Genomic DNA, 10,990 nt, shown 5'->3' with positions numbered 1-10,990 from the left:
CAGAGACTGGTAGGGTAGAAGGCAGGGAGTCCAACAGTAGAGGGAGCCAGAGCCAGCGGCAGGCAGAGCCAACCTATTCTAGTTTTGTCCTACTGTTCCTCCCCCCTTGCTGAGTTGTACAAGCTTAACACAGAGGGGGGAAAGGAGGGTGATAGCCAGGAACACACACACACACACCGGACTGGATATTGTAAGAAGGCAAGAGAGTAGAGGCTGGCAGAGAACAGATTGAGGATGGTGCAACTGGGAATCATTTACCCAAATGGTCCAGACTCCACTGTATGACATTTCCAAACCTATCCTCCTCTTTTTTTCTCTCTTCTTTTTTTTTTTAAAAAAATATGGAATATAGTTCATTTTGCAACAGGTTTATTGCTCCTATGTGTTTCAGTTGAAAGAGATCACAAGCAGTTACAAGCACAAAATTCCCACTGAAATGCTCCAATAATATGCAGCCGCTTGGCATTTATGAATGGTCAAAACCGTCGGTGGCATGAAGCATATGAGAGGAAGAGGCAGCTTGATTTAAGGCTTCTTGTATTCAATCCTTTCCACCCTCACATCGCCTCCAATGAGCTGGTACACATAAGTCACAACTACGGTGGACTGGATATCCATCAGTACAAAGGAAGGAGTGATGTTTCTGGAAGTCACAAAATAATTTGTGTTAGAAATGTTGCAGCAGTTCTCAAAAAAAAAAAAAATTACCAGCACCAGCTAATGGATAATTAATAGAGGACATTGCAGATTTTCTTCCAAGTACATGGTCAGTCTGAGCCAAGCAGGGAGGGAATAATGCCCTAAAATTATGCGTTCAGATATTCAGTTGCAGAATTCTAGGGTTGCAGAATTTTCTGTATGCAGCATATTTGTTTTCTTTTATTTCATAAAAAAAAATATACAATGCTTGATTGTAAAAAAACAAAACAAAACCCTCAAAGTGGTTTACAAAAAGATAAAACAATAAATCAATTAAAATTCACAACCATACTTTGAAACATACGAAAGTTAAAATACTAAAACAGATTAAAATCACCTCAGCTTCCTAAACATCTCAGAAGGAATGTCTAAACAAGAAGGTTATAGGCAGGTTATAGAATAGTGTCATACCTTGGAAGTCGAGCGGAATACGTTCCGGAAATCCATTTGACTTCCAAAACGTTCAGAAACCAAAGCGCGGCTTCTGGTTGGCTGCAGGAAGCTCTTGCAGCCTATCAGAAGTCACGGATGCCCTGTCAGATGTTTGGCTTCCAAAACCCAGAACACTCACTTCCGGGTTTCGATTGTTTGGGAGTTGATTCGTTCGGGAGTCAAGGCGTTTGAGACCCAAGATACGACTGTACAGGGGTACCTTGGTTCCCGAACTCAATCCATTCTGGAAGTCCGTTCGACTTCCAAAACGTTCACAAAGCAAGGCATGGCTTCTGGTTGGCCCTGGAAACAATGCCAACAGCCAAAACGGATGTTCGGCTTCCAAAAAACGTTCACAAACAGGAACACTTACTTCTGAGTTTGCGGCATTCGGTAGTGTCGCAGGAAACCCCCCCCCCCCCCAATCATTCAGTTTGTACAAACTTCACACACACACACACTACATATGCTACGCTTCTGTTATAAATTAATATAAAATCAACCATACGTCGGATCTGCACTGTTCCACTTTTATTTTACTCCATGAAGGAAGGACTACAAAATGGGGAAGGTTTGATACAGGGCAGCCATAATCCCTTGAGCATACCAGCACATACATACGAGGCCCTGCCCAGTTGCTATGCCACCCCTGATGGTCCTAGACAGAAGACCATCAAGATCACAAAGAACTTGCATATGGGAGCGGATTCAGCACAGACTGGAACAAAGGACAATGATCAGCTCTTCCCTCTGGGGGCAGGAAACTGCAAGCTCCCCTTTGTCACCTGGAAAGTACTCATGGGGAGGGGGGAAAGGAGGAACCAGCCAGGTGACAGGACACTCAGGTTGCCACCACAACTCCTCCCTCAACCCCTCCTTTTGGTGATGTAGTCTTAGGGGTGTAGTTTGGGGGATTAGTAACTAATAAAAGTTGGGGTCTTCTTTTGTTCAGGGCTTCCATTTTGCTCCATCTTGTTGCAGGTGGGAGTCCTGTCGCGGCAGTCTTCAATAAAGGCCAAGCCTACAGGCTGCTGTTTTACTTCAAGTTATCCTGGTTGGTGTCTTTGTTTTTGTCCAAGGGAGCCCTCGGATTTTTCCGTTAACAGTAGCCAATTTGTTTGAGAACCAAGCTGTTCGGGAATCAGGGTACTACTGTATATTTCACAAATGCACATATTATGCATTCCCTCATGGATTCCTCTGCCCTGAGCCCTAGCTCAAGGATAGAGCATCTGCTCTGCATGCAGAAGGTCTTGGGTTCAATTCCTGGCATCTCTAGGTAAGACTGAGAGAGACACCTTGCCTGAAACCCTGGAAAGTTGCTGCCAGCTAGATGGATCAAAGGTCAGACCCCAGCTGAAAGATCTACCGTCTCACCTGTCCACGGCATTGTAAGCTCCTGTGGCTGATCCTGGGTTGATGTATAACTTGTTTTCGTGCTCCAAAGCCTCAAATTTGTGCGTATGTCCTGAAATTAAGATATCCACATCGAGCTGCCTGCGTAAAATGGCCAAGCTGTCCAGATCGCCCCAGGGAATAACTTGATGGCCATGGATCAAGCCGATTCTGAATGGCCCGACCAGGATTATTTTCTGCAGCGGGTAACTTGTTCCCTGAAGAAAGAAAAAGAAAAGGAGGAGGTGGTTAATTGTTAACTGATGCACAGGTCAGAATCAACAATACAAGGTCAGACCCCTTCATTTTTAAATAAATACACACAGGTTCCTTCTAGTGTACCGTATTTTTTGCTCTATAAGACTCACTTTCTCCCTCCTAAAAAGTAAGGGGAAATGTGTGTGTATCTTATGGAGTGAATGCAGGCTGCGCAGCTATCCCAGAAGCCAGAACAGCAAGAGGGATCATTGCTTTCGCTGCGCAGCGATCCCTCTTGTTGTTCTGGCTTCTAAGATTCAGAATATATTTTTTCTTATTTTCCTCCTCCAAAAACTAGGTGCGTCTTATGGTCTGGTGCGTTTTATAGAGCAAAAAATATGGCATTTATTTCTGGGCTAAATCTTGAGAAAAAGCATATTGGGAAATAATTCATAATGAATTGGAAAAAAAATGTTTAAAAGTACTTTAAAAAAACAACCCAGAGTCCTTTCTGTTGGGGATAATTCAGACGTAAATTCCCAGGTGTCAGGAAAGGTTATTTATGTATGCCACTACTGCGGCCCATGTTTTGTTCGCCCCAAAATGGAAAACAAGCGAAGTACCAACTAAAGAAGAACGGCAACTTAAATTGATGTAATATGCACAGCTTGCGGACTTAACATATAGAATAAGAGAACAAGAAGAACATACATTTAAAGAAGATTGGAAAATGTTTATTGAATATATGGGGGGGAATTGTGTGTATTTTAAAAACATGGGCAGCTTTAAGATAAATTCAAGAGCACAAATAAGTGTTGATGGATGTAATAATGGAATACGGAATGATTTGGTTTTTGTAAAATATGCAGGGATTTGTGATCTGCAAAATGTACCATGGAAAGAGAAGGGAAGTCATTGATATTAAGGTTGCTTAATTGAATATTCTAAAATGTAAAACAGAAATTTAATATAATTTTTAGAAGAAAAGAAAAGAAAAAGGCATCTTGCATCTCCAACCAGAGAAACTGTTGTCTCATCACCACTGAACACTACAATAACTTACTAGGATTGGGAAAGATTCTGTCCATTGTACCAAGGGTGGGGGGTGGCTGCCCGCACAGGTACATGGAGGAAGAAGTCTCTTCTCCCACCCCCAGGTATAATTCTCCAGGAGGGGGTACACATTATTATATAGGCCACACTGTACATTTAAACAGTCATGGCTTTCCCCAAAGAATTCTGGGAGCTTTAGTTTGTTCAGGGTGAGTTTTAGGAGACTCCCCTATTCCCCTTGCAATTCCCGAAGTGGTTTTTCCCAGGTAACTCTGAAAATTGTAGGTGAGGGAGGAGGGGTTGAGGGAGGAGTTGTGGTGGCAACCTGAGTGTCCTGTCACCTGGCTGGTTCCTCCTTTCCCCCCTCCCCATGAGTACTTTCCAGGTGACAAAGGGGAGCTTGCAGTTTCCTGCCCCCAGAGGGAAGAGCTGATCATTGTCCTTTGTTCCAGTCTGTGCTGAATCCGCTCCCATATGCAAGTTCTTTGTGATCTTGATGGTCTTCTGTCTAGGACCATCAGGGGTGGCATAGCAACTGGGCAGGGCCTCGTATGTATGTGCTGGTATGCTCAAGGGATTATGGCTGCCCTGTATCAAACCTTCCCCATTTTGTAGTCCTTCCTTCATGGAGTAAAATAAAGGTGGAACAGTGCAGATCCGACGTATGGTTGATTTTATATGAATTTATAACAGAAGCGTAGCATATGTAGTGTGTGTTTGTGTGTGTGTGTGTGTGTGTGTGTGTGTGTGTGTGAAGTTTGTACAAACTGAATGATGGGGGGGGGGTTCCTGCGACACTACCAAATGCCGCAAACTCAGAAGTGTTCCTGTTTGTGAACGTTTTTTGGAAGCCGAACATCCGTTTTGGCTGTTGGCATTGTTTCCAGGGCCAACCAGAAGCCATGCCTTGCTTTGTGAACGTTTTGGAAGTCGAACGGACTTCCAGAATGGATTGAGTTCGGGAACCAAGGTATCCCTGTACAAGGTACCCCTGTACAGGCCTCCTTACAACTCTCGACACTCTGAAACTACAGCTCCCAGGATTCTTTGGGAGAAACCATAACTGTTTAAAGGGGTATCACAGTGCTTTAGACATATGGTGGAAATGTGACTTGCAAGGAGCTGCCCATTTACATCTTCCCAGACTGGCAGTGTTAACGGAGAAATCCGAGGGCTCCCTTGGACAAAAAAACAAGGACACCAGCCAAGAATACCAGAGCAAAACAGCCGCCAGTAGGCTTGGTCTTTATTGAAGACTGTCGCGACAGGACTCCCACCTGCCACGAGGTGAAACAAAATGGAAGCCCAGTACAAAATAAGACCCCAATGTTTATTAGTTACTAAACCCCCAAACTACACCCCTAGAACTACATCACAACTACATCATGACTACATCATTGACACATCACAAAAAGGAGGGGTTGAGGGAGGAGTTGTGGAGGTAACCTGAGTATCTTGTCACCTGGCTGGTCCCTCCTTTCCCCCTCCCCATGAGTCATTTCCAGAGGACAAAGGGGAGCTGGCAGTTTCCTGCCCCCAGAGGGAAGACCTGATCATTGTCCTTTGTTCCAGTCCATGTTGAATCCACTCCCATATGCAAGTCCTTTGTGACCTTGATGGTCTTCTGTCTGGGACCATCAAGGTTGCGTTGCCAACTCAGTAGGGCTCCTGTGTATGTGCTGGTATGCTCAAGGAATTATGGCTGACCTGTATCAAACCTTTCCCATTTTGTAGTCCTTCCTTCATGGAGTAAAATAAAAGTGGAACGGTGCAGATCCGATGTATGGTTGATTTTCTATGAATTTATAACAGACGCGTAGCTTATGTCATGTGTGAGCCGAGTTTGTACAAACTGAATGATTGGGGGGGGGGTTCCTGCGACAGCAGCCAGTAACAAAGTTTTGAAGCTGTGCCCCTACCTCATCAAAGTCCCCTCTGACCACATGGACATCCCCGGCCAACGTCCGTAGATAATCGTAGGTCTCCTTGGTACAGAGATTCCCCGTGCAGAGGATATGCTGGATCTTTCCAGGAACCAGGAGTTTCCGGAACTTGGCGGGGAGAGCGTTGCATCGGTGAGGAATGTGAAGGTCTCCAATCACCAGCACCAACTGTTTTGTTTTTTTCAAGCCCGGTGAGGGAAGAGTAGAAACGAAAACGCCAACAAAAAATGTTAGACTTTAGGCTTGTTCACATGTGAACCCAGGTACAAGTAGTCTCCACAGTGCTGGGGACAGTCATTGTAAGAATCTGATAACCTCAAGAGTTTGCTTGCTTTCCTCTTCCCTCCCCATTCCCACTTCCTTGTGTATCTATCTCACCTGATATGGATCTTACGAAAGTGGCTCTGGGAGCCTTTTTCGGATGAAAAGCAGGTAGAAAGGCTTTAGTAAATAAACAGAAAAGGACATTTATCATAAACTTCAAGATGGGCAAAAGTCTAGGTTCTCCCCCCACCTTTTAATGAAGGGACTATGTAACATTTCACAACATCACCCTCCACCCTAACCTTTCACAGAGATAGTGATCTGGTCCTAGTACAAACTATTTCTTGGAACAAAAACCAAAGAAATGGCAAAATCTGGGGCATTGTTCCATCAACACTTTATCTTTCTAATCGCCCCAGTTCTGCAAACACATAGGCACTTACCAGGAAAGACTTGCCAAAATCTTGTGAGTTTATCACATGACAATGAAAGGAATGTGTGCAATCTTAACTGAGTCTAGTCAACTATGTACTCAAGAAAGACTCTCTTAACTGGGTTCCTATGAGTGTTCGTGGCACAGAGGGACGTCTCAATCAGCGCCATGAGAATTGTCTCTCCAACGAGTGAGTTTAGGATTGCAGACTAACGCTCTGAATTTCAGAGGCCTGTGGTTTATTAGTTGCGGATATTAGCAGCACCCCTCGAGGGACACAGAATTTCATAGATTTTCTCCCTTTCCCTGTATATGTGACAGCCTCTAGGGCAGGGGAAAGGAACCTTTTGCAGCTCAAAAGACACGTGCGGCCTAGGACCCTCTTACCTATGGGACCGCCTCTCCTGGTGTGCCCCACAGAGGACCTTAAAGTCTACAAATGACTACATTTTGGAGGGAGGTCCCAAGTCATAAGGTGGTTAGATTGGTCCCAACTAGGGCCAGGGCCTTTTCAGTACTGGCCCCAACTTGGTGGAATGCTCTGTCCCAAGAGACTAGGGCCCTGCAGGACTTGACATCTTTCCACAGGGCCTGAAAGACAGAGCTGTTCCGCCTGGCCTTTGGTTTGGACTCAGTCTGACCCTTATGTTTCCCTCCCCTTATGGTTTTGATCTATGGGCTACTTTTAAAATGAGGCTGCATTTTAAATTGCATTTTAGCCTGTATTTTAAATTGGGTTTTTTTCCTATTATGTTTTTACTGTAATTTTACTGGTGTTAGCCGCCCAGCTCCGGCCGGGGAGGGCGGGATATAAATATTATTATTATTATTATTATTATTATTATTGTTATTAAGCCTGGTTTGGGGGGAACCCCAAAGGAACGTCATTCTAATGCAATAGAGGTTTAAACTTTGGGGCGCTGCTCCACTAACCTCAGCCTATCATCCCCTGCCTGTCTTTTGTTATAAGAATTCTAAGGTCTCAAATATAGAATAAATGTTCATAATTGTACAAGGCAAACAAACATACATAAGTATATAAACCACGTGTCCGAAATAGTATAGGAGAGCAAGCCATTTTGACTCTCCCAAATTGAACTCAAATATTTATCTGCAAGGAGGAAGGAAATGGGAAACGCTTTCCAATTGTCTTTGGACTGGAGGGGCTTACACCTCCCTGCAAATACAGTCTAGCAAGTATCTGTTAAACTGAGCACACTATTAATATGTGTAAAAGATTCAGGAACTAAAGTATTTACCATCTCAAAGGAATGGCCAGGCTACCCAGAAAATGCAGTCAAGTAAGGCATTATCAGGGACGCGGGTGTCGCTGTGGGTTAAACCACAGAGCCTAGGGCTTGCCGTTCAGAAGGTCGGCAGTTCAAATCCCCGCAACGGGGTGAGCTCCCATTGCTCGGTCCCTGCTCCTGCCAACCTTGCAGTTCGAATGCACAAAGTGCAAGTAGATAAATAGGTACCGCTCCAGCGGGAAGGTGAAAGGCATTTCCGTGTGCTGCTCTGGTTTGCCAGAAGCGGCTTAGTCATGCTGGCCACATGACCCAGAAGCTGTATGCCACCTCCCTCGGCCAGTAAAGCGAGATGAGTGACGCAACCCCAGAGTCGTCTGTAATTGGACCTAAAGGTCAGGGGTCCCTTTACCCTTTACCTTAAGGCATTATCAGGTATCCTGGCAGACAGGAGAGAAGCAACACACTCAAATTTCTGCTGGAGACAGCCTCCTTCTGTGATGCATGTATGATGTTTTGGGGGGTGGTCTTGGGTTACAAGGTGGGCAATTTCAAGTCTTTACAGTGGTACCTCGGGTTACATACGCTTCAGGTTACATACGCTTCAGGTTACAGATTCCGCTAACCCAGAAATAGTACCTCGGGTTAAGAACTTTGCTTCAGGATGAGAACAGAAATCGTGCTCCGGCGGCGCAGCGGCAGCAGGGGGCCCCATTAGCTAAAGTGGTGCTTCAGGTTAAGAACAGTTTCAGGTTAAGAACGGACCTCCAGAACGAATTCTTAACCCGAGGTACCACTGTATAGGAGCTTGCGCACAATTTTGGGGGGTTCTCCTCCCTCCTGCGTGTGGTGGAGTGGGGACCCTGTTGCAACAGTTTATTTTCCTTAATCAGACTTAGTGGCCGCTTTGCTTCCATTGTACTCCGGTTGGCCTCTGCTTTCTCTCCGACTGATAGAGATCTCCTGAGGGACTCTATACGGCCTCTAGATACTCCACAAGGGAATTAGAGGTATTTTTCTTATAACACTTTTTACTTTCAACCAGTCCAAGGGGTGGTTCTCCCTGCCACCTTTCCCCTCAGTCTCAGTAATGGCATTGTACAACTCCGCAGGGAGGAAGATGGGGACTAAACAAGAATTAGTTGGCTCCTTCTGTCATTGGCTCTGGCGCCCCCTACTGTTGGCCTCCAATGGGTGAGAGTGGCAGAAGTGGGTGTGGCCAAACCCACCCCACTCTCCATACAAGCAAACCAAAGGCATGGTTGCCCTTCAAGAACACACCCCAGACAGATAGGTAATCACTAGAGGAGGACGCAGGGCAGGACCAGTGAGGGGTGTGGCCCAAGGGCCACCTAAAGATGTCTAGAGGGCCACATCTGGCCCTCAGGCTGAAGGGCAAGGTCTACATGTTATTGGACTCCAGCGCCCATCAGTCCCAGCTCGCATGCCCAGTGGTCTGGTGGGATCTGGAAGAACACATCCCTGATCTAAGGTATTGACCCAGAAACTGTGCATAATTTTCTCATTGCCTCTTTGCAAGGAAGAGAAAACGGAGGCAGTCACTTCTGCAGCTAGCTGGGACTCTGGTATTATCTGAGAATAATAACACACGTTACAACCTCGAATTCCTTCTCCATAATCTAAGCCTTCTCTTGCTTGACTTTAGAGCCTGTTTTGAATGCGACACAGGAGGAAGAGGAAACAAGTCTCTGGGCATGTGCAGAGTATACATGCACACACCCCTATAGCTACAGCCTGCTCGCAACCGCAGCCCATCAATGCATTTGGAAGTGAGGCTTCCAGATCAAGAAGTCCATTTTACATAGACCCTTAAGCACCACTTTAAATGCTCTGTGTTAAGGTAAGTATGCAGATGATTTCTTCTATAGGAGAGAGATTCTCTCTGCACTCAAAGGTATTATTTAGGAAGAGCTAAACTTTGGCACTGGAAAAGGGCTTTCCCAGCCAGAGCCCTGGAACCTCCTCTGGCCTCAGAATAAGAGTTCTCCCTAGAATCTTGGCACAGCTGTGAACACAAAAACCACGCTCCCCTCCTTAAGGAAAAGGGGGCCTTAAATGAGCAGCATCCCTCCAACCCTATGCAAAAGTCCCCCTTAGTCCCTGCCCCTTGCTCACCATCTTGTAAGACTTCCACCTCCTTCCTGGTATCCCAGCAGACAGCAAAGCAAACACACTGAATCACAAATGAAAGCTGCCCACAGCAGCTGCCAAATTAGTAGGTTTGTGGAGCTCCTGACACATGTGCAGTGCAAGCCCTGAAGCTACTGCCCTTGCCCTTACTGCCCTTTTGCATTCATCTCCCTTTTTAAAAACACTTCTGAGCTGGGGGTGCTGGTCCTGAAGGTTATTTGATACAGGGCTTCATTTAAAGGAACAGCCAGCTGTTGCTGGGGCTGAGATCCAGAACCTGCTTTACATATTAAAGTGAGTGTGGGGAATATTTGACCCTTTGGATGTTGCCAAACTACAACTCCCACCAGCCCCAGCAAGAATAGGCAATGGCCAGGGATGATGGGAGTTGTAGTTCAGCAACATCCACAGGGCCAGATTCCCTACACCCACTTTAATATTTAAAGGAGGTTCTGCATCCCAACAATTTCTGGGTATTCCTTAAAAAAAAGCTCAACGTTTCCTTTTTGGAATATGGCAACCCTAGGTAGATATTACTCCCACTTTGCAGTGGGAACAGACAAATTTGTCAGTCTCACTTTCTCATTTTTCCATTTTTCAATTCAATTCTCTTTATTTCCACATCGTTCTGACTTTTTAAAAAGTCCCTGTGAAAATTCATCCATGAATTTCTCTTTGTTTGCACTTTCCCGTAATACGCAGAATTTTTTTTGCAAGGCAATTTCCCCTCACATAATGCAATGCTAATGTTGTGTTCGCGAATATCTGCCATTTTAAAAATGCACACTTTGCCCTAGCAAATGCATTTTCTTGCAGTTATACTCAGCTGGAGAACTGCATTGTGAAATTCAGAGAGCAGCAAATTTCAAAGGAAGGCCGTGTCGCGGTTCATGTCTTGTTTTTCGGAAGAGCAAATTGGGTAGGTCTGCCCTTAAGTGTGAGCTGAATTCAACCCCAGAGTCATTCACGACTGGACTTAATTGTCAGGGGTCCCTTTACCTTTACCTTTAACCAGATGACTGGATAGTTCAGTTGATTAGAGGGTGCTGCTGGTAACATCAAGGTTGCAGGTTCAATCTGCACATTCCTGCATTATAGGCTGTTGAGCTAGATGATCCTTGGGATCCCTTCCAATGCTACAATTCCATTATTCCATGATTCTATGACCGTGGGGA

The 10,990-nt window shown here is 45.3% G+C and overlaps 1 protein-coding gene across 2 annotated transcripts; it reads right to left on the bottom strand.

Annotated features, from left to right (window-relative positions):
* Window positions 1–352: 352 nt before the first annotated feature.
* On the bottom strand, window positions 353–9,879 carry LOC308465400 (vacuolar protein sorting-associated protein 29-like). 2 transcript variants are annotated; one of them, XM_080985386.1, is made up of 4 exons: window positions 9,801–9,879; window positions 5,697–5,888; window positions 2,509–2,744; window positions 353–643 (listed from the first exon to the last, which is right to left on the bottom strand). In XM_080985386.1, exons 1-4 carry the CDS (start codon window positions 9,801–9,803, stop codon window positions 526–528), a joined length of 549 nt encoding a protein of 182 aa, XP_080841512.1. In that variant the 5' UTR covers window positions 9,804–9,879; the 3' UTR covers window positions 353–525. The 2 variants fall into 2 exon arrangements, with proteins under 2 accessions (XP_080841512.1, XP_080841513.1); XM_080985387.1 differs by lacking the exon at window positions 9,801–9,879 and adding an exon at window positions 7,677–7,695.
* Between the last annotated feature and the right edge of the window lie 1,111 nt (window positions 9,880–10,990).

The sequence above is a fragment of the Podarcis pityusensis genome (assembly GCF_964106645.2).
Source record: "Podarcis pityusensis genome assembly, chromosome: 16".
Taxonomy (NCBI): domain Eukaryota; kingdom Metazoa; phylum Chordata; class Lepidosauria; order Squamata; family Lacertidae; genus Podarcis; species Podarcis pityusensis.
Note: the sequence above shows the minus strand (reverse complement) of the source record. Positions and strands in the feature narration are given on the sequence as shown.

What these genes read in the sequence shown, in the direction of transcription:
- LOC308465400 (XM_080985386.1), bottom strand. An exon ending in TCAGAGGGGACTTTGATGAG is followed by an intron (nt 2,745 to 5,696) that starts GTAGGGGCACAG and finishes TTCTTTCTTCAG; the next exon opens with GGAACAAGTTACCCGCTGCA. An exon ending in GCTTACAATGCCGTGGACAG is followed by an intron (nt 644 to 2,508) that starts GTGAGACGGTAG and finishes TGTGACTTCCAG; the next exon opens with AAACATCACTCCTTCCTTTG.